At 54.7% G+C, this 21361-nt stretch overlaps 1 protein-coding gene across 22 annotated transcripts in view; it reads right to left on the bottom strand.

The window, feature by feature from the left end:
• Nucleotides 1-21361, bottom strand: part of NLRC3 (NLR family CARD domain containing 3) — a 112660-nt gene that overhangs the window by 75486 nt on the left and 15813 nt on the right. For 2 of the 22 annotated variants that reach the window (XM_082713297.1, XM_082713292.1), the window contains 19 exons: nt 20391-20481; nt 19865-19926; nt 19421-19598; nt 17577-19326; nt 16596-16682; nt 13646-13729; nt 12645-12728; nt 11113-11196; nt 9750-9833; nt 9192-9275; nt 8452-8535; nt 7857-7940; nt 7256-7339; nt 6704-6787; nt 4707-4790; nt 4228-4311; nt 3455-3538; nt 2989-3072; nt 443-2689 (listed from right to left, as the gene is read on the bottom strand). In XM_082713297.1, coding sequence (XP_082569423.1) covers nt 2599-2689; nt 2989-3072; nt 3455-3538; nt 4228-4311; nt 4707-4790; nt 6704-6787; nt 7256-7339; nt 7857-7940; nt 8452-8535; nt 9192-9275; nt 9750-9833; nt 11113-11196; nt 12645-12728; nt 13646-13729; nt 16596-16682; nt 17577-19326; nt 19421-19574 — 3174 coding nt within the window. In that variant the 5' untranslated portion in view covers nt 19575-19598; nt 19865-19926; nt 20391-20481 and the 3' untranslated portion in view covers nt 443-2598. Of the gene's footprint in view, nt 1-442; nt 2690-2965; nt 3073-3454; nt 3539-4227; nt 4312-4706; nt 4791-6703; nt 6788-7255; nt 7340-7852; nt 7941-8451; nt 8536-9191; nt 9276-9749; nt 9834-11112; nt 11197-12644; nt 12729-13645; nt 13730-16595; nt 16683-17576; nt 19327-19420; nt 19599-19864; nt 20031-20390; nt 20482-21361 lie in introns of those variants that run through there. The other 20 variants (XM_082713295.1, XM_082713293.1, XM_082713291.1 and 17 more) reach the window with 13 other exon arrangements.

The raw sequence follows: 21361 nt of genomic DNA, 5'->3' as shown, positions 1-21361 counted from the left end.
GCCCCGTATGCTACCATTTAGAGTGAGATGGCTTTGGTTGATGTCACGATCTTTTACATGGGGATTTCTATAGTGTCTGTTGTAGATAAGGCCCCAAAATAGATTTTTGATTTGGGCATCAGAGTACCCAGAATATGAAGACATTGTCTCAGGAGTTGGATCACAATAGCCTTCAAATGAAACAACCTGGAAATGACAGATGATAGAATTAGTGTAAAAAAAAAAAAAAAAAAAAAAGACTGGGGCACCTGGGTGGCTCAGTGGGTTAAAGCCTCTGCCTTTGGCTCAGGACATGTTCCCAGGGTCCTGGGATCAAGCCCCACGTCGGGCTCTCTGCTCTGCAGGGAGCCTGCTTCCTCCTCTCTGCCTGTCTCTCTGCCTACTTGTGATCTCCCTGTCAAATAAATAAATAAAATCTTTAAAAAAAAAAATGACATTCAGATATTTTTAACTCTCGTCCTTTTACTGAGATGGTAGAGGGAGATTTGAGCATATTAAGAAGAGATAAGGAAGATGTGAGGACATCTCCGAACTTCTGGAGGTTAAAAAAGTGAGAGAAAGACTGTGCCAACTGGGACTGAGTCATGGCAGAAGTGAACAACATACTGGCCACGAAGACACAAGAGTCGAAACTGTTCAAAATGAGAAAACGAGAAGTCCCACCACCCTGGCTGTGGGTTTACTGCCTCAGTGCAGTTCCCCTCTGTCCTGCCCCGTGGTGGTGGAGCTATTCCTTGTAAAATGTCTCTGCTCTGCCAGCGGGCAAGAGCGGGGGCCTTGTCAGTAGGCTGCTAGGGAGACTTTGGAGAAGGAGGGGGCTTTCCTTCCCATTTTGGTGCGGCTTGCTCTTTGAGTCCCTGGAGAGCATGATTTTTCTCATGGCCTGGGGTTTGCCTGGCGCTGGATTCCTGCACGGCACGGCTCTCTCCACCACTGGGCTACTGCAACTTGATCCGTCAGGTTCGTGACTTAGGTGGGCACAGCCAGACGCTGCATACACCAGAAGACAGAGCAGCATCTTGAAAGTACCAAGAGCTAAATACCAGCCTAAAATTCTATACCCAGCAAAAAAAGTGTTTCCAAACCCAGCAATCCACATAAATACAACAGAAGACCTATGTTCAGACATCCCCTGTTTCCAGATAACTTTTCTTTATGGTGGATTGTTTTTCTTCAGTCAAGGATCCACTCAGAGATCTGGCATTAAGGAGTTAACGTCTCTTCAATCTCCTACAGTTTAAAATAGTCCACAGCCTTTTGTATTTTACATGGCACTGACATTTTTGAAGAGGTTAGACTAGTTTTTATTATTATCTTTTGCAGAATGCTGCTTGATTTGGATTTTGTCCAATTGTATCTTCCTGATGGGCTCCAATCAGTGTCTTTGGCATGGTGTGTCCTCCGGGCGTCCTGTCGGAGGCCTGTTGTGTCCATCTGGTCCCTTATCGGTGATGTTAAGTTTAATCATTTGTTAAGAAAGCATTTGCAGAATTATCTATCTTTAAAGATGCTTTTTTCCCCTTCAGAGCTATCCCTTCTGGGGTGAAATTTTGAGGCCGGGCGAGTATCTTCTCCCTTGATAAGACTTTCATCCATATAAAACTAGCATCCATCGAGGATTCTTGCCCAAATACTCAGTTTTAAAGGCCCATTTAGAAGAGTGCTTCCTGTTCAAACTTTAAAGTGAGAATTGCATCATAATCTTCATAAGCATTTCCCTGGTTATTTAGTGCATGAGAGCTGTGGCGTCCATCGGGATCTTTTCCCCTTCCTCACAGACAGACACCGAGGGAACCTATACCACGTGGAGGCCCAGCTTGCTCGCCTTCCTGGAGAAACTTCACGCACAGGAGTGCTTTGGAAGCCAGTGTAGAGGAACATCATGAAGACATCTACATTTACCGTGCTGTTGATAACCCGTGTGCCAGACCCCACGTCTCGTCTACCAGACAATCTGTGCCTTTGAGAGATTTTATAATGGATAAAAGATGGCAAGAAGCTTGGACAACAACTTTTTTTGTCTTTTTCTCCAGAATCCTGTAATGAAAGCCTTCATTTCTCTTCAAAAATGTTCTCATAATTTTTCTATGTGTCTCTAAGGATCATACTCCTAAGACCTTGTATTCTTCTTGAGAAAAAAGAGGTCCCTTCTGTCACCAATGCCAGATGGATCCCCTGTATAGGCTCGAAGGTGGCAGCTCATTTCAGAGTTGGAGGGGGGGGGATGACTGTGACCAGCGAAGAAGGGCAATAGTAATAAAAGTTAGGGGCGCGTGAAGACCTCCAGGTATAAACGAGTTCACACCGGCTTCTTAGCTGCTGAGCTTTAAGGCCTGTGTCATTGATGGAGCCCTTCCCTGCTCTGCAACGTAGCAGAGAATCCCGCTCACGCCTGCCGGGACTGGCCTGGGTCCAGGAGAGCTGCTCGTGACCTCCGGCAGCACCTTTCCTGCCTCCTTGCAGGAGACCAGTTTCTGTGTGGGTCAGCATCACTCCCAGACCACAGGAAGGAGCCCCGGAAAATGGTCTTTCCATTCCAAAGCTTCCAGCTGCTGCTCTGCCTGTCCTCCTGCTGGGTCCACCAGGAACTTGTTTTGCTCACATTTCAACAGTGCACGAAGGAGCATTTGTCCTGATAGCCTCTGAGATCATCCTGGCACCAGATTCCCCAATGTGGTTTCCCTGGAGACTGCAAAAGAAGGATTAGGACAGGGCTTGAGAGATGGGCTCCAGGCCCAGAGGCCTGCAGGTTCATTTCGTGAGGAGCACGAAATGCAGAGCTCCAGCCAAGCCCTCTATGCTTGCAGGATCCCTCCCATGGAGAAGGCCAGAACGGCTCCCCTTGTACTGAGTTTCTCTGCAGAGCTGCTGAAAGGCTCGGGAGTCGGCTGGCTCCGAGAATCGGGTGGAAAGCAGAGCCCAAGCTGCAAGTCTCTCCAAGGGCGAGCAAGAATGGGAGGGAAGCAGGTGCTGCTGAGCCCCACTCACTTGATGTGCTGGAGGCCATGGTTTCCAGACAGTGCAGTGGCAAGGCATATCGCCCCGTCCATCCCCAAGGAATTCTCTTGAAGACTAGGCAGAGGAAAGATGGAGACACCACCGTGAGCCATTAGGCACGGAAGAACCCGCCCCAGGAAGCAGCGCTGCATTATCTTGGGGGGCCGTGGAGGAAATACATGCTTCTGGAGCTGATCTGTCCACAGGAAGGGGGCATTTACCCCCGAGACCAGTGCCTACAAGTATCCCGGGGGTCCCATCCAAGTGCCATGGAAGGTGGAAGACCGAAAATGCAGATGTTAAGTGATTTAGCTCTGGCGTAAGCTAGCCAGAGTGGACAAACCCGTCTGCAAGAGGTCCTCACAGCTATTGATATTTGGAAGGAAGCAGCTGCAGAGGGAATCAAACAGAGCAGTCTGCTGCCCTGGGGCGCTGGGGGGTCTCTACAGCCACTCACTTGAGTCTTCGAAGACTAGAGTTCACCTTCAGAGCATTTGCCAAGGCTTTGGCCCCCGCCACCCCGATGGTGTTTCCTCGTAAGCTGTCAGGAAAGATATGAAGCCTAAGGCACGGGGTCAGCTGTGGGGTGAAGACAATGCCTCTTCAGCTGGGCATGGGATACTGGGCAGGGGCCGCATGGACTCAGCAAGCGCAGGGGTGAGGTTGCTCCTTTCTCACTCCTGGGCACCGAGTAGAGACCGGCTCTGGGGAGCAGGACGCAAGGGGGGTGAAGCTGGCCTAACCTGGGTGGTTTGTTGGAGCCCTCCTCTTCCTCTGTCCCAAGGAAAGGAGAGAGGGGCTGAGACGAGAGAGGCAACACTCCGTCCAGCAGTACCCCCATGCTCAGCATCCCAGGGCCACAGAAGCAGGGACCACCGGGACATGCCTGAGAGCCCCACTGGGCTTAACCCCTCCCCCAGGAATTTGGATCTTCTCATAGAGATCAGTGGCCAGGGACCCCTACCCAGGACTTCGGGACGTGTGCAGCCTGGCCAAGGCCAAGGAGAGCAGGTCTGTAAGGACAGAAGGCCCCACAGTAGTGACTCCCAGGGAAGAGGTATGCAGTGGGGATGGGGAAGCTGGGGTACGCTTGATCTAAGTGAAGATATTTAAATGATTTGAGTTTCCGTGTAAATTGATATATATTTTTTCCCCTTCTACATCTTCATTTTCAATCAGCAGCTTGGCTCTTTTGGGCAAGAGATGAAAGCCACAGACTGGAATACTTACTCAAGAATCTCCAAGGTTCTGTTCAGGGCCAGGGCGTCCCCTAGCGCCTGGGCCCCCCGGGAGCCAATGGAGGCCACCTGCAGACTGTAGGAAGAGAAGATTTCGATGTGGAGAGGCGAGGCCTCTCCAGCCCACACCCTGCCCGGCCCAGCATCGAGGCGTACTTGTCCTTCCTTTTGACCACCCCCAGACTTAGGGCTGAAAGTGGCAACGCAGCACTGAAGGTTGTTGGCCCCGATCTGTCCGGAGCTGCGCCCCCTGCCTGCCCTGTCTGGCGCCTGGGACAGAGCCCTGGATGCTCCAGATATAGCAGGGAGAGGTGGCCTCCTGGAGAGAGGGAGGGAGAGGCCTCCCCGAGCCCCTGCTTCTTGCTTTCCACCTGATCATTGTCCCAGTTGCTAACGCTAGGAGGATCAAACACACTTTCCTTGACTGGAAAGCAAAACCAGCCGGGGCCAGCCGCGCACATCAGCACTTACTAGAGCGCAGTGAGGGCCGTGTTGGCCTTGAGGGCACTGGCCACTGCAGAGGCGCCTTCGTCCCCGATGGCGTTCTCCTGTAAACTGAACACAAAGCGTGACCCCTTGGACCGTCCCAATCTCATTCAGACCAACACACCATGGACCAGACTCCCAGGGTAGCCTTGGGGATAGCCGCCCCCAGGGCCTTGTACCTAACATGCAGAGAGCTCCGGGGTCTCCATGAACCTGGACCATCAGAGGCAAACAAGAAAAGGGACACATGGAAAAGGGACAAAATTGGGAGTGCCGGCCATAGAACTAAGTCAAGGCCCTCAGTGTCCCGCCATCCTTGCTGGTCAGCGTTTTACGTGTTTGTTTTCTTTCTTCTTCCGCTTTAGAGTAAAGTTGTAGGTCCTGGAGCAGGCAGTGATTAAGCGTTTAGTTCGGGTCGGTGTCAGTGGATTAGGGGAGCAGTGTGCGTTAGTCATTTTAACAGATTTGAATGTGTTTTGTGTCCCCACGGCTGTCCAGGCCCAGGTCCGTCTTGGGTGGGCCGCTGTGACTGAACGAGCAGGCACCAAAGGTCACGTGCCAATGCGTGGTGGACTTCATGGGGTCTCCCACCCGGGTGTGGTCACAGAAGCTGCCAGAAGAAATAGGTCTAAACCAAAACCTGAAGGATGGGATGAGGCAAGAGGCCCAGCACAGCCGCCGAACTCGAAGCATTGCAGTTGTGTCCCCGGCGTGTGAAATGAGTCCGAAGAGGTAGAAAAGACTCAGGTCCTTGGGGCCTTCTGTGGAAGGCATGCTGAGGGATGGCCTTCACTCTGCAGGCCCTGGGCAGCATTTAAGCATCTCACTGACCCAGAACGGGGCCAGATTGAAGTTTTGGAAAGATCTTTGGCCAGCCCTGTGAGAGGACGGACTGGGTGCGCCACTGGCCATGGGGACAGAGGGAAATGGGGACGTTGGACGTTGGAAGGAGAGCCGCAAGTGGGAAGCCAGAGCCGGGGCGGTGTTGCAGCTTGTGCGACTGGCTGGTTCCGTTCACGAGGTGGGGGCAGAGAAGCAGCAGGCTCATGGGCAGGTAGCTGGGGCAGTCTGAAGTTCCCACACAGTGCCCAAAGGGAGGTGCTGAGCGGGCAGGGATGATGTGGGTCTGGAACTCTGGAGAGAGGTCTGGGGTAGACTTGGGGGTACCAGGGCTTTGACAGCAAGGAGCCTGGGAGAAGAGAGCTTCTGGGAAAAAACGACCACTCAAGAGAAGATGGCCCAGGGCAGAGCCCTAGTGAACACCAGATCATCAGTCAGAGGAACCAGCCAGAGGTGGGATGTCCTGGTGAAAGACAGAGTTGCCCTTCAACGCAGCATTCCACCAGCTGTGTGGCCACGAGAAGTGGGAGCACATGCTCACAGAAGCTTGTGCACGAACGTCCACAGCAGCATCACTTGCAAGAACCAAACGGGCAACAACCCACAGGTCCGTCAGCGGATGAGTGGAGAAACCCAATGTGGCCTACACACACAGCGCACTAGGATTCAGCCGCAGGAAAGAAGGAAGCTCTGACTCGTGATGCTCCCCGCCTCCCCCGCCGGGGGAGCCTAGAAGATGTGACACTAAACGGAAGACCTCGGTTGTGAAGGCCATGTACAGTATGATCCCATGTGAATGAGACACCCAGCAGAGGTGACTGTAGAGACAGAGCAGGTGTGTGGCTGCCAGGGATGGGGCATGGGGGTGGTGGGGAGTGACTGCTAATGAGTCCAGGTGTCTTCTGGGGGTGATGGGTGGTGGTGAAGATTGCATGACTCTAAATATACTAGAAACCAGGGAATTGTGTGTTTCATATGGGTGGTTTTTGTGGTACATGGATTATGTCTCAGTAAAGCTGCTAGAGCAGATGAGAACAGAAACGGCAGAGGAGGCTGTGTGCCCGGCAGACACTGAGCTCTCAAATGTCCTTGCCACCCGCGCCCCCCATCCTTCCTGCAGGCCCTGCAGAGGCCCCACTTACTCAAGACTGGTCAGGCTCTTGTTGAGCTGTAGTGCTTGTCCCAGGGCCTTGGCAGCACCGGCCTGAATGAAGTTCCACTGCAGGCTGGGCAGAGACAGACACGTGTGACTCCGTGGCCCTGGGCAGAACCCAGGAAGGTCTGGAGGTTCTAGAAAGAGGGGACTTCTCCCGGGAGGGTCTGGCAAGGGAAGGAGTCCTCACAGGACAGGGTCCTGGCCACTGATGGGCAGAACTCCTGCAGCCCCTGGTTAGTCGAAACAAGCACTCTCTGGTTAAGGGTGGGCACAGGGACAGGCTCAAAGACTCCAAATGGCCTCTGCATGACGCTTGTGACACTTGGAAGTGTGGCGTAGGTGCCCACCTCCCACCATTGGCCTCTCAGTGGATCAGCCCCAGGAAGCAGAGCAGGGGGCAGGGCACAGCCCCCTGGAGGCCCCTGAGGCCATGTCGGGGAAGGGCCCCAAAGCCAGACTTGTTCTCCTGCACGCACTGGTGTACAGCCCTGCAGCTCTGCAGAGAGGACCGGGTGGTATGGGGGTGCCAGAGACTCACTGAAGGGACTTGAGGGCCTGGTTTTCTTTCATCGCCACCGCGATGGCCTGGGCACCCTGGTCGTGGAGGAGGTTGGCTGTCAGGCTAGGAGGAGGGGAACAGTAGTGAGTGAGCAGGAGCTACCTGGCTGTGGAGCCCCAGACTTGCTCCCCCGGGAATCCAGCTCCCCTCCTCCCTGAGGACCGGCCTACCTCCTGTCTACTGAGTACCTGTGTGTGCCAAGCACGTGCCTACGGCTATTGTACCGAATCCTGTCGTACGGGCGCATGGAGAGGGGGCCCGGTTCAGCTCAGTGAGGCTCCGATCCCTATACTGAGCCACCCCTGAGACCGGGCCCTCCCACATCTCCATGGGGAGGGGACTGGGGCAGGTAGCGTCCCCAGGAACCTCATCCACTGGTAACTAGGGCGTGAGAGTGCAGGGGTTGCCACCAGAGGCTCGGTCTCCTGGCTGCCCCTCCCCAACCTGGTCTTTCCCCAGCCTATAAAGTGGCAAGGCCATGAGAGTGCGCCCTCCCCTTCCCCATCCCCAAGGTTCCAGGTAGGCGAGGCCCTCAGCTGAAGGGGCGGTCGGAAGCCCAGGCTGCCCCCCACTCACGTACTCCAGGTTCTTCAGGGTGGTGTTGATGGAGAGAGCTCGCGCCAGCTCCCGGGCTCCCTCTGAGCTGATGGAGTTTTCCCGCAGGCTGGGGAGAGAGGAGACCCTGAGCTGCCGACCAGACATGCGGGGACTCTTGGGAAGACGAGCCCTGGCGCTCAGGCCCAGGGAGCCTCAGCTGGGACCTGGGCCTCTTGAGTGATCACAGCCAAGGTGTGAAGAGCCTCCAGCAAGCCGGGCTCCCACGGCTAGCCAGCCGAGCATGTCTCCTGGAGGACCGCCAGTGGGGGGACCCATCGGGAGGAAGAGCATCTGTTAACAGCCCCTCAGAGGTGAGGGGGCTGGGGGAAGGCTTGGCTGCCTCAGGGGCTGGGGTGCTAGAGGGAAGCAGCAGAACTGGGGAGCTGAGGGCCCCGGCTGTCCTCTGCTCTTCTGAGAGAGCAGGCAGTGTGCGGGAGGCCGCAGAACCAAGCTGCCCAACCGGAGAAAACTTCAGAACAGGCCCGCAGTGGGAGGGGTGTGCCTTCTTCCAAGTCCCAAAGTCCTTTTAGGCCCTTGGCTAAAGGGACCCCCCAGCTCAGAGGGAAGCTGGGACTTACCTGAGGCTGACGAGGGTCTGGTTGGCACAGAGGGCCTCCATCAGCGCCGCCACCCCCACGTCACTGATGGAATTGCTCTGCAGGCTGCAAACAGAGGACAGGACGCACTTCTGGTGGCCGTCCCGGGACCCGCAGGGAGTCCCTGCTCCAGCCTGGGGGCTGCAGGCTTTGGGTTCAACAGAGCTGGGGAACCCTGGAGCAGGTGCCATCCCACACTGCTCTGCTCTTTCCTGTCCCCGTCCCCCAGGCTCTAGGTCGGGGACCTAGGTCGGGGCTGGTGGGTTGAGCATAATCATCCTCTGAGCTTACACTCTGCCTTGGTTTGAGCGGTTCCCAGTTGTCTGGGGTCAGAGGGTATGTTGTGTTTGTAGCCCCCAGAGAAAGTGGCACAGGTGTGTGGGCACAGTGAGCTCTCCCATTGCCCACCAGGTCACTCGGCTGATACCCTCTTTAGCCACCTGTGCCAGCTTTTCAGGGGCACTCGGTGCTTGTCACTCCGCAAACTCCACCACCAACACCAGCCTCAGCTGTCCAGGGAGATGGGGCTGGTGCGGTGGGATGGACCAGTGAGGCGGGCATGGGGAGAGACTGAGCTCACTGTGTGCTCAAGGCTGGTGGTTGGTTGGGTTCGGGCAAAGTTGTGGTCCTCACTGACAGCCCAGCCCGCCTTCTCGATGGGGAAAGCAGAGGAGTCACCCTCTGCCCATGGCCACTCCTGGAGGGCGGTCAGGCAGACTCACTCCAGGCTTTCCAGGCCCTGGTTCACCTTCAGGGCCTTAGCCAGGGCTTCCGCACCTCCATCGCCAATGCTGTTACTGGAGAATCTGCAAGAGAGGAGACAAGGGCGAGCTGGTTTTCCGGAGCAGCCTAGCAGGGTGGGGCCCGGGCTCAGGGTCCAGGGTTGCACCCCAGGGCTGTGCTTCCTGTGTTGCATTAAGGGTGCCCAGTGCATTTGCTCAGCTTCAGTCTGTAGCTGGTGGCCTCCGCAAGTGACCTGTGCTTCCCTGTGGCCTATAAGAGCTGGAGGGAGCAAAGTCCTTGACTCCCTAGCAGGGGGCACGGCCAACTCTTTATAGTGATACGGTCCGTGAAGGTGGCCAGGAGGTGTTGGGAAGGCAGTAAGATTAAGTCTGAGACCGTCCCACTCCCAGGAACCGGAGTTATCTTGTACCCACACATCCATCCATCTGTCCATCCGTCCGTCCGTTCGTCCATCCTCATGCTCACAAATATTTATGATGGGCTGGGCACTGTGCCAGTCAGTGAGGATGCAAATTTGGCCTTTCTGCATTTCTCACATGAGCTCCTTCAGACTCCTGTTCTGTTTCAGGGTATCTGCCATCTGCTGGGCTCCCACAGGCCCGATGGTATTCTTCTGTAGGCTGTGGGAGAGAAGGGTCTTTCAGCAAAGCCAGCCACAGCCATTCCCACGAGGGACAGTCTGGTTGAAGGCAAGAGCTCAGAGACTACTTGAATACACTCTCCATTTACCGCAGCATTGGCACAGCGGTCTCTAGGAAAGGTCTGTGGGTTGTTGCCAAAGTGATGTCAGCAGGCTGACATCATTCTGGGGGGTGTCAGAGGTAAGGACAGCTGGGCCCTCCCCTTTCAGAAGCTGGAAGCAGTGACTAGAGGACACAGACTATCCAGAACCTCTCAGGTGGTGACTTCGACATGCGAGTCCTGCCGGCTCCTTACCTAGTCAGCGCTCCCCACACCCAACAGTCTACCTCCCTCTAGACCGACCAGCAGCCTTCCTCCCAACCCTGCAGTCCTCCCGAGGGCAGACCCTCCGTTTAGGTCCTTTACACCAAAACTTCCCTTTACACCAAACCTGGAGGGGGAGATGTTGCCAAGAGCACCTGTGCTTATCCTAGGAGGACAGGGAAGGCAGGACCTGTCTTGTGTCAGGCTAAAGACATTGTTAAGAAAAGGGAACTTGCTGTGGTTCTAAAAGGGAAAGAGACCTTCCTTTCCCTCGAATGTTTCTTTAAGAAAACTTGCAATGATAAATCTGTCCTTTGAGAAGTGTATAAGTCTTTTTAAAAGCTAAATAAACCTCTTGCCGGATTTACAGCCTTATAGAGACCTTGGAGCCCTCTTTGAAATGTACACATCAAGGAGGATAGCATGACTCCACGATGTCCTAAAGACAGAAGCTTGGTTTTTCCTTTGGATAAAGGCAATTAGCAAACAGATTGCTACCCCAGCTACTAGGCAAATTTAAGGAAAACTGTGCGACAAATGGTGCTGTCCAGTCCTCTCACTTGAGAACAAGTTATCTTGCGAACACATGTATCTTGGGTTGTGTCTGCCTGGCTGGAGGAAAGGGTGAGATTTCTTGGTCTTTGCCATCTGGTTGTTGGATGGCCAATGGTGTGGCTGTGGTCTAGTTGAATATTCAGATAACTAAGCTGTTTCGTTTTTTACTGCGTTTATGGAGAGGATTCTTTGCATTGGCAGAAGGCTTTATCTTTAATTACTTTCCAACACCTGTTCTGTGGAAAAACAGTGGACATCAAGATTTCCAGGGACCATCCAGATGGGTCAGAAAGCCTCAGGCCATCTCCCCAGTCATCCTTGCTTGCAGAAACAGAGAGGCCCTTGGAGGAGGAGAGGAGAGCAGAAGGAGGCCCTGTCCTGGTCAGCACGTCCACTTACTGCAGCACAGAGAGGGTCCGGTTGGCGGCCAAGGCCTCAGCCACGGACCTGGCTCCGTTATCCCTGATGGCATTGCTCTGGAGGCTGTGGAAGCAAGGGAGAAGTGCGTTAGCAGCAGTGCCGTGAGTGTGTCCAGTGGTGGCCTTAACTTCTCCTGTGGCATTACTGAGGCCCAAGGGATGAGGCGGAAGGACAATGGTGGGGGAGCCACTGAGTGCTCTGTGCCCTTGCTCCCCACCACACAGGATTTGGGAACAGTTGGTTCTTCCCAGTGCTGCTCTGGCCTCAGGATTCCCTCTGGGTCTCTAAGCATTTGTCTGTTGATGGGGAACAAGGTGTCCCTGGCATCTCGGTAACAATAAGTAGGTTATCAGTAGACTTAACTGCCATCCAGGTTTTGACAGGGACGTCGAAGAATTGGAACCCTTACACACTGCTGGTGGGAATGTAAAATGGGCCAGACCTTGTGGGAAACAGTCTGGCAACTCCTCAAAAGGTCAAACAGAGCTACCATATGACACGGCCAGTTCCACTGGTAGGTGTCTGCCCTAAAGAAATGAGGACAGGTGCTCAAATGTTTGTGCACGACTGTGCGGTAGCATTATTCACATGAGCCAAAGGATGGAAACAGCCCACGTGTCCATCAGCTGATGAATGGATGAACTGTGGTCTGTCTATACAGTCCACACAGTGGAATTCCATACCGTGGAATATGACTCAGCTGGAAACAGGAATGAAGCATTGACACCTGCCACTATGTGGATGAACTTTGAAGATGCTCAGTGACAGAAGCCAGACAAAAGGGTCTTATTGAAGGATTTTATATATGTGAAATCTCCAGGGTAGGTAAACATGGAGACAGAAAGCAGCAGTCCCTGGTGGCTGCCCAGGAGGGGTGAGGCTAGGGGGAGGGAGAGAATGGGACGTGATTGCTGATGGATACAGGGTCTATTTTTAGGGTGATGGAAATATTTGGGAACCCGACAGAGGTGATGAATGAACAACTGTGAATGTGCTAACTGCCAGTGAAATGTATACTTGAAAATGGTGAGTTTCACCCCAATAAAAATAAATGAAAAAAACAAGTGACAATACACATTCATATAAGGACAGATACAACCCCAGGCCCCTAAAAGCACAGGAAGCAAAGGATATTCTGGAAGATGGGCTTTCCAATGTCCTGGAAAACACCTCAGGGGAACATTCTGACACCGTGGCCTTGGGGTATCCCCCTCAATGGAGGACAGGAAGTTTTCCTCATAGGTTATCTTGCCTTTCCACTTCTGTACAACCCCACACTGCCTTCTCCATCCCCTGATTAGGCTGTGAACACAAGGACGATGACCAGGGAGGAGCTGAAACCTGAAACTTGCGTGGGATACAAGGTCAGGTGGTGTGGTGCCGGCTTAGACGGGAGCCAGTACAGCATGGCCACCATTTCGAATCATTTCCCACTCCACGCTGGCACCTGGGAGAGGGCTTTCTGGGTCCTCCCATCGGTTGGATTGGGACCGGGGGCAGACAGCACATACCTCAGAAAGGTCAGAGTGCGGTTAATCTTCAGAGCATCTGCCAGAGCCTTGGCCCCTTGAGGTCCAATGGAGTTACTGCGGAGGCTGGCGGAGGGAAGAGAGAAAGAACTGGGGTTTGTTTTGTTTTGTTTTTTAATCCAATTCCCAGGGAGGAAAAAAAAAAAGAACAGAAATTACCTGACCTTTAAATCTGTCCTCCTTGAAAATAATGTATTGGGGTCTAGGATTTCATATTTTGTAGAGACCCTTATTTAGGTGAACAAGTAAGGAATTTCCCAGTATGGCCCCCATGTACGGGGAGAAGAAAGCAGGGTCTAACGGACTGGCCTTGGACCAGCTCTCTGGGGAGAGCAGGGAGGAGAACACCAGCTTCAGGACCGAGATCCCGGGCCTCCCAGGGTTGGTCCCAACCGCTGAGAAGGAGCCAGGACTTCGCTTGCTTAGCTGTCACTTTTTTTTTTTTTTAAAGATTTTATTTTATTTATTTGACAGAGAGAAATCACAAGTAGATGGAGAGGCAGGCAGAGAGAGAGGAGGAAGCAGGCTCCCTGCTGAGCAGAGAGCCTGATGCGGGACTCGATCCCAGGACCCTGAGATCATGACTTGAGCCGAAGGCAGCGGCTTAACCCACTGAACCACCCTGGCGCCCCCCCCCCTTTTTTTTTATAATGCAGAAGACAACTGGGGGAAATTTTTATGAAAGCATTATCAAAGGATTCTTTTAAACTGGCAGATCTCCTAATATATTTTAATGTAAAAAAGTCTCTTTCACGAAAAATTTCAAGCATACCAAAGTGAACACAATATGCATATCTTGTCACCTAGATTTAACAAGCTTAATTAACTTTTCTACATTTTCTTAAAATCTTTTTATGAAAAAAGTAACAGGTTAAAGATACAACTCCCCACCCAGGGGAGAGCGTGGTCTGGGGGACTCCATGAGATGGCTCTCAAGCTATCTGGGGCCCAATGGTGGAAGGTTGGCCTCGTGTCGTACTTACTCCAGAGAAGTCAGACTTCTGTTGACCAGGAGGGATCTGGCCAGAGCTTTGGCCCCTTTGTTACTGATCTGGTTCTCAGCCAAGCTGGGCAAGGAGAGGGAGAGGAGTGGTTATTGCAGATCTGTAAATCTCCTTGCCTCTTTCTCAGTGCCAGGCTTGCGATCCAGACCTCTCGGTTTCACCAGCGTCACGAGGGCCTGGGCACAGGTGGAGATGAGGCGAGGCACGGCATGGAAGTGTCCAGCCCGGGAAAACCTCTGGGCCAGGTAAGGGAGGGCCCGAGTGGGGGGACAGACCCTCACTCAGGCAAAGAGCCTCAAGGCTAAGTTGGGCCGGAATCTGGCACAGCAGCTTCTACACAAACAGTGCGGCAGAGAGCCCGGGCAGTGACAGAAGTCCCCGGCAGAGACCCCACACAGCGCTGTGCTGCAAGAAACTGAAACAGAAACACAGATGTGTAGTGTTGGCCAATCTCCGTGGTGTAAAATACGCTCACCACGGCCATTTCACACACTCCCAGCTTGCAAAAGTTCCTAAAGCTTTAATAATCTGCTCTTATGGACCGGTGGCTGAATTCATAGTTCTGGCTTACCACTGGCCCCAGCCCTTTTTCTAATGCAAGAAAGGAAGAGGGTACTTATTACAGAGCTAACTTGAATGTAAAACAACCAATAACCAAAAAACACTTGTGTCTGCCTTGTAAGGGTGATTTCAGGAAGAAGTTGGTGGACCTCATGGCTTCATGGACCCAGTTTCAGAAATGGTGGCTGTTGACGTTTTTCATAGTTTCTTGGTCATTTAGAACTGTGGAGCTTCCCCGGGGATGCAGTTAGAATCCCCAGGGCCTTTCAAGCTGTGTTTCAGGGGCCCCTGGTGTTCATCAGAAAAGCCTCAGGAATCCCTGGAGGTTGAGGGGGAACCAAGAACCCCACTGCTTTCAATCCCAGCACCTCCCAGCTCTTACTGGGGTCCTGCCTGATAGATCATTTTTTTAAACTTTTTTTTTTTTTTTTTTTTTTGAGAGAGAGAGAGAAAGAGAGTACAGAGGGAGAGCAGAGAGCCAGATGCAGGGCTGGATCCCAGGATCCTGAGATCGTGACCTGAGCAGAAGGCAGATGCTCAACCGAATGAGCCACCCGGGCACTCCATGATCAACACTTTTAAAAGGGGTTCTTTTGCTTAACCTCAGAAGGCCATTCATCCAGACTGCCGTCTGCACAAACGTCCTTGAGTTCCAGAATGCCCTCCACCCAGGACTTCTACAACGTTTTATAAGTGATGTTCCATGAGCATTACTGTGTGTATTCTGAAGTGTGCCTTGGACATTTCACAGAGGGATGTGGCCCTGAGGACCAGCTACGGGGAGGTGAAGAAGAGCATGTGGCCACAGAGGAAATTTGGGCTTTTGTTCAGAAAATATTCTGAGCGTTCTCCAGATTCCTTTATGCAAAACACTAGAAGTTGACTATTTGGCTAAAGGCTCCCATGAAGGAAAAAATAATGAAAAGTTGTCATTATCATGATTCTTTCAAAGGGACTGCATTTATATCTCTGGCCCAAGACAAAGAGAATCCTGCTGATAATGGCTGGCCCTTGTACGGTGCCTCCCCTGTGCCTGGTGTGGCCTTACACTTCCCTTGCATTAACCTGTTGGAGCTGCTCGACAACCCGAAGGGGCAGTTAGTGTGCAGAAAGGCTTAGCCTGGCCCCCAGTTCCTGAAAGCTGATCTCTCTTTACCTGAGGGACTCGCCCCCCGACTCTACCCCCAACAGTAACATCTTGACCCCTGGAGGGGCTTCCGTGTGGGCGGTCAGGGGTGTCTCCATGCCCAGCCACCCATGAAAACTCCATGGACAAGCCTGGGTGAGCCTTGCTGCTGGGAATGCTTGATGTGTGCTGTCACACGTGGTCACTGGGAGAGGGAGACACTGTGCATATGACCGCACCGGGAGGGACAAGCAAAAGCTCACCTGGTCTCCCCGGGGCCTGCCCCACGCACCTTCCCTCTTTGCAGATTTCCATCCGTATCTTTGTGGTGTGATGAACCACAATGGCGGGTACAATAGCTTTCCAAGTTCTGTGAGTCCTTCAAGTGAATCATGGGAGGGTCGTGGGAAACCCTGGACTCACAGGTACTGTTGTCATCCCATTTTCACCCTCTTTAGGCAGAGAGGTGACTGTACAGGGCCACACAGAGCCCACCGCTCTCACCGCTGTCCTCGGTTGACTTCTTTTTCTCCTGAATCATCTCACATTTGTTTTTGTTTTCTCAGATAAAGATGATTTCAGAACCCAGAGGGAGGTTTAGTAAGGATGAAGAATTCCTCTCTGGATCCTGTGCCCCAAACTCACCTCCTTAGATCAAGCCACCCCCAGCTCACCCATCATTTCAGCTCCAAACCCGGGTGTTACCCCAATTCAGAAATGTTATCACAAGAAGAGGTTTCGTAAGAACAGAAATCTCTTTTCCTGACAGTTTAAGACTTTCATCTAATTATAACATTAAAGATGCAATGTTTAAATTGTGTTTTCTGCATTTTAATAGAAGTTTAAATTTAAATTCAGTTTTCAATGAAAAACTTTGAAATTTTATTTAACGATGCAATCGTGTGCCTCTCGTACTATTTTGAGGTCCAACTTTGAGAGCTTAAAGAAGACCCGGCCTGACTCCACATCAGAACGTTAGTGTTCAGAGACATGCTTCCAAGTCCATGAGAGCATCTAACCCTCACTATATCCTTCCCTTTTCTCACAGATGAGGCACTTGAGCCTCTGGAACTTTCTGGAATGGGCAGAAATAAGCAGCGTGCATCCTGAGCCACATGCTTCAAAGGCACCTCTCCCTGAAAGCATCCCTGGCCGCTTGAGCAGAGAGGAGGATGGGAAAGGAGCCCCAGTCCCTGTGCAACAGGTGGGCATTCCGGACAGGGGCTTCTGGGTCCGCATTACCTGATCTTCTGAATGCGACAGTCCTTCCCACTCAGCACGCTGCCCAGCAGTTCCATCACGGGGTCCTGGAACTGGTTGCTGTCCAGCCTGCGGGAGAAAGAGCCATTGTGAGCAGGACCAGTGCCCGTGGGCAGGTGGAGGCGCCAGAGGCACCCCGGCCGATGTCTCCATCGCGATCCAGCCCCTGGCACGCAGCTCAGGGGTCCATGCTGGTAGACCCACCACGCTCTCTGTTTTACTGAGACATCTCTCCAGTCATCCTTCCTCACACCCTGTGAGCCTGCGGGTCACAGGTGCAAGCTGTCCTCCTCCTGAGGACGTGGCACCTGCTTGCAAGTCCGGAATGGCCCTGGCCTTGCAGCCTTCCGAAGGTGCAGAGTGCTGGGTGGGCCCTGGGCTGGGAGTGGGGTGAGTGGGTGTGGCCTCCGTCAGCACGGGGATGGTTTGGAGGGTGCTGGAGGTTGATTTGTGTTCCCCCAAAAGACAGGTAGGTGTTCTGACCTCCCGGTGCCTCAAGAAAATGACCTTGTTTGGAAACCGAGTCACTGCAGATGTAATTAGTTAAGATGAGGTCATTCTGAGCAGGCTGGGCCTGTCATCCCGCATGACTGGTGTGCTCACCCGAGGGGGCACTACACGAAGACAGAGACATGGAGGAGGAGTCCGTGAGACCACACAGATGGGAGCGATGTGTGGACAAGCTGGGGAAGCCAGCAAACAGCACCCGCTAGAGAGGCAGGAAGGCTGTTCCCCTGTGGCTCTCAGAGGGAGCTTGGCCCTGCTAATTCCTCGATTTGGGCCCCTGGCCTCCTGAGCTGCAAGAGAGTAAGTTTCTGAGGCCTTAACCCATGCACGTCGTGGTCTACCATGGTTACAGCCGCCCCCGCATGCTGAGCCAGGGCGTGTGGTGGAGGGGAGGAAGCTTCCAGGACCCCCCACCCTCTGCCTGCTCGCCTGGCGCAGCCCGACCCCAGCACTCACCTCAGGCTCCGGCAGTAAAGCAGCTGGGGCAGCAGGCTCTGGAGGACACCCTTGCTGAGGCACAGCGACAGGTTGGCCTCCTGGGCGCAGGCGTCCGACACCTGCAGGAGATAGGCCAGGGCGGCTTGGTGCTGGGGGCTGCTGAGCCCCGCCAGGGCCCCGCTCTCCAGGGCCTCCTCCACGCTGCGGGCCGGCTCCGGGTGCTGCAGCTCGCGCAGGCAGTGCAGGACGTTCACCGCCCGGGCGCTCACGGCCTCGTTGGGGCGGAGGCAGCCCTGCAGGAGCTCAGCCACCTGGGCCCTGTAGGCCTGGTGCTCGCCCTGGGCCAGCAGGGACCCCGCCAGCAGCGCGTTGACCCTCGGAGACAGGAGCCCCGAGAGGAAGCGCAGGAACACGTCCAGCCGCCCATCCTCTGCCTGCATGGCCCGCTGGGCCGCGCCTCGGAAATGCGTGAGGAAGCCCAGGCGGGGCCAGGACACGCCCCCCTCGGTGAAGAGGTCGAAGATGGCCCGCCTGGAGGCGCTGTAGTAGTAGGCGGCCGCCACGAACTCCTGCAGGGACAGGTGGGCGAAGCAGTAGGCCGTGGCGGAGGCCAGGGTCTCTTCGCGCCGCAGGAAGCAGCCGCACAGGGCGCTCTGCAGCAGAGCAAGATCCACGCCAAATGCCTTCAGGTCCTGCTCGTAGAACACGTACTTCCTCCTGACCAGCCCGTGGAAGGCCAGGCGGCCCAGCGTGCCTACCATCTTGCGGCTGCCGTGGGCCACCTGCTCGATGCGAGGGCTCGCCTTGCCCTTCTCCTGCCCGTCCCCACCGAGGGCCATCCGGAAGTACCAAGAGTAGAGCTCGCACAGCGTCCTGGGGGTCCACGGCTCCGCGTCCTGGGGCCCCAGCCTGCTGCGGCTCAAGTGACCCAGTGCCAGCCCTGCGAGGCGGCAGAAGGCCGGCACCGTGCACATCAGGTACAGGGCCCTGTCTGCCTGCACCTGCCTCAGGACCCAGTCTGAGAGGGTGTGGTCCTCCGGGAACAGCTCCTCCAGACACGCCTTGATCTCCTCCTCCGTAAAGCCCCGGATCTCTGTCATCCGGTCCACCAGGCCCCCCGGGATCTGGCCAGCCATGCCGGGGCGGGAAGTGACCCAGACAGAAACTTCTGGGAAGAGGTTCCCTCGGATGATGTTGGTGATCAGATGGTCCACCTGGATCTCCTTCTTGGGGTCTGTGCAGGCCACGGTGTTGGAGAAGTCTAGGGGGGTCTTGCATTCATCCAGGCCATCCAGGATCAGGAGGATTTGGGGTAGGGCTGCTGCCACCGGGCCAGACTCGCCAGCGTGCGGGAAGACGGAGCGGAGAAGTCTGTCGGCAGACAGCTTCTCGTGGGTGTTGAGATCTCGGAAGGTCAAGGGTAGCACCAGGGAGAATTCCTTGCCAACCTGTCCCTGGGCCCAGAGGTGGACAAAGTTCCTCACCAGGGTGGTCTTGCCCACGCCAGCTACCCCGATGGTGATGGAAATTCGGGGTGGAATAGACACTCGAGACAGAGGCAGGAAGAGTCTGTCCAGGGCGATGGTCCTAGCCGGGTGCCAGTCCCCACGTGTGGTCTCCACCTGCGTGAAGTCGTGTTCCTTCAGCTGCAGGTCCGTGAGACCCTCCACCAGGAGGAGGCTGGTCAGCCTGGGCGAGGGGCCACCCAGCTCCGGGCTTCCCTTTGCCCTGTTCAGCAGAGTCTCCTGGCACTTCTGTATCCTGGAGTCTGTGGGACAGAGGCCAAAGGGGAGGGCTGGGGAGGATCGAGGAGGGGTGAAGGGCGGAGGGGGAGGGCCCGGGGAGACCCTCCATCTGCCTACCATGTGGTGTCTTGTCTGGGGTCTGTGGGGCCTGGGAGCCCTGACTGCTCTTTCCGGCCAGCAGGTCCACGAGGGCTTTCACCTGCCCCGCCGGGGGGCCGGGGCCTCGGCCCTGGCCTGCCTCCCCACCGGTCCGCACCTCCTGTTTCCTCATGGAGTCTGGGATTGCCGCCGGGAGCTGTGAAGAGAGGGCCAGGCATGCTGTCTGCCGTGTTGCCACCCTGGCCGCGGACAGGTGAGTGAGCCTCCGGGGACGGGGAGGTACCCACTCTCTGTCCTTCCCCAGACTGCTGGTGGCCCTTGGCCTGGCCTCCAGGAAGGGCTCGGAAGGGCTGTTTGTTCCCAGAGACTGAGAGAAGCCCTTAATGCCAGAAGCGTGGCTTAGATGTGGGGGGCCAGTGGATCCGAACCGGGCCCGGCTGCGGCCTGAGCTCGCCCACTTACTGGCTGTGTGACTCTGGGCAGGCCGCCTGAGCTGCTTGTGCGCTGGTGTCCTCATTTGTGACCTGGATATAGAGAGGGGGCGAAGGGCAGGTCCACTCACACGAAGGGGCGAATGAAGGAAGCCAGTCTGGGAAGGCAATTCGGCGATCTTCTGGAAAAGGCAAAACTATAAAGATGGCTGGTGGTTGCCGGGGGTGGAGGGGTTGATTGGAGCCCAGGGGGCTCTTAGGGCAGTGAAGCCACGTGCACAGGCGTACAGTGGTGGGTTCGTGTCTTGGGGTGCTTGTCCAGACTCCTCCAGTGGACAACGCTAGGAGTGTTGCCATTTTCTCAGTGTTTCCCTGGGGCTCCTGACCCGCAGCAGCATGGTTTCCTGCAGTCACGAAGAGGCAGAGCCGTGCCCCAGCACCCCCTGCTCTCATTCCTTTTCCTGTCGCCAAGGTTGGCTACCCCCATGTGTCCCTCCCATAGCTAAGGTGGACACTGGAGGACCCCAAGCCCACTGCCAGCCCCTCCTCTGCCTCACCTGCAGCAGGCAGGATGTCCGGCCCACAGCAGCCCCTCTTCCGGGCCCCACGACTCAGGGGGTGGGGGTCGGCCATCCCTTGTCCACAGGTCTAGGAGAGAAAAGAGGACACAGCACCAAGCAGAGGTCCCAGCTACCGCTCCAGGTGGCAAGAGCTCATCGAGATGGGTCTGACACATGTGTCCCAGCCATGGGGTTCTCTGGGTCTCAGGGACAGTCACTTACGAGGGGTCGACTGGCTCCGGTCCCCAGGGCGCCACAGACTCCCTGACCTTGTATGTGTATGGGGCCTTCCTGGCATTCTAACTCAGGAGGAACCTTTTTACCTGGAAAATGCTGAAAGAAGCTTAGCAACAAGTAAAATAGCATTTTCCAGCCATTCTGCTCATCACACTGTTGATTGCTAACTTGTGCAATGAATTCAGGATGGGTGGTGTCTAGGTCGGCCAGGGGAATCTGGGTGCTTGCATAGAAGGCCAGGGCGAGGCCATGCTCCTTATACTTCCTCGGATCCTCTCGCTGTTCTCCGCTTTTGTTCGCCTAAGTGTCAAAACCCAGGGCAGAAGAAACCAGATGGGATCGGAACCGAAATCACTTTCATGTGTATAGGCTGGTGTGGGTGTCATTAGACTTCCTTTAGATCCTCCAGTGAAAGTGTTTTCCCTCGTGTGGCTCTTGTCAATCCTATTTGTATCTAGATTTTTTTTTTAGGATTTTATTTATTTATTTGACAGAGAGAGAGCACAAGTAGGCAGAGAGAGAGAGAGAGAGAGAGAGAGAGGAAAGCAGGCTCTCTGCTCAGCAGAGGGCCCGATGCGGGACTCGATCCCAGGACCCTGAGATCATGACCTGAGCCGAAGGCAGCGGCTTAACCCACTGAGCCACCCAGGCACCCCTGTATCTAGATATTTTTAAAGATTTTTAAATTTTTACTTATTTCTTTGAGAGAGTGAGAGCAAGCACAGGCAGGG

This window comes from Mustela nivalis (genome assembly GCF_964662115.1).
Source record: "Mustela nivalis genome assembly, chromosome: 19".
Lineage (NCBI taxonomy): Eukaryota > Metazoa > Chordata > Mammalia > Carnivora > Mustelidae > Mustela > Mustela nivalis.
This window is presented reverse-complemented; position numbering and strand designations above follow the sequence as displayed.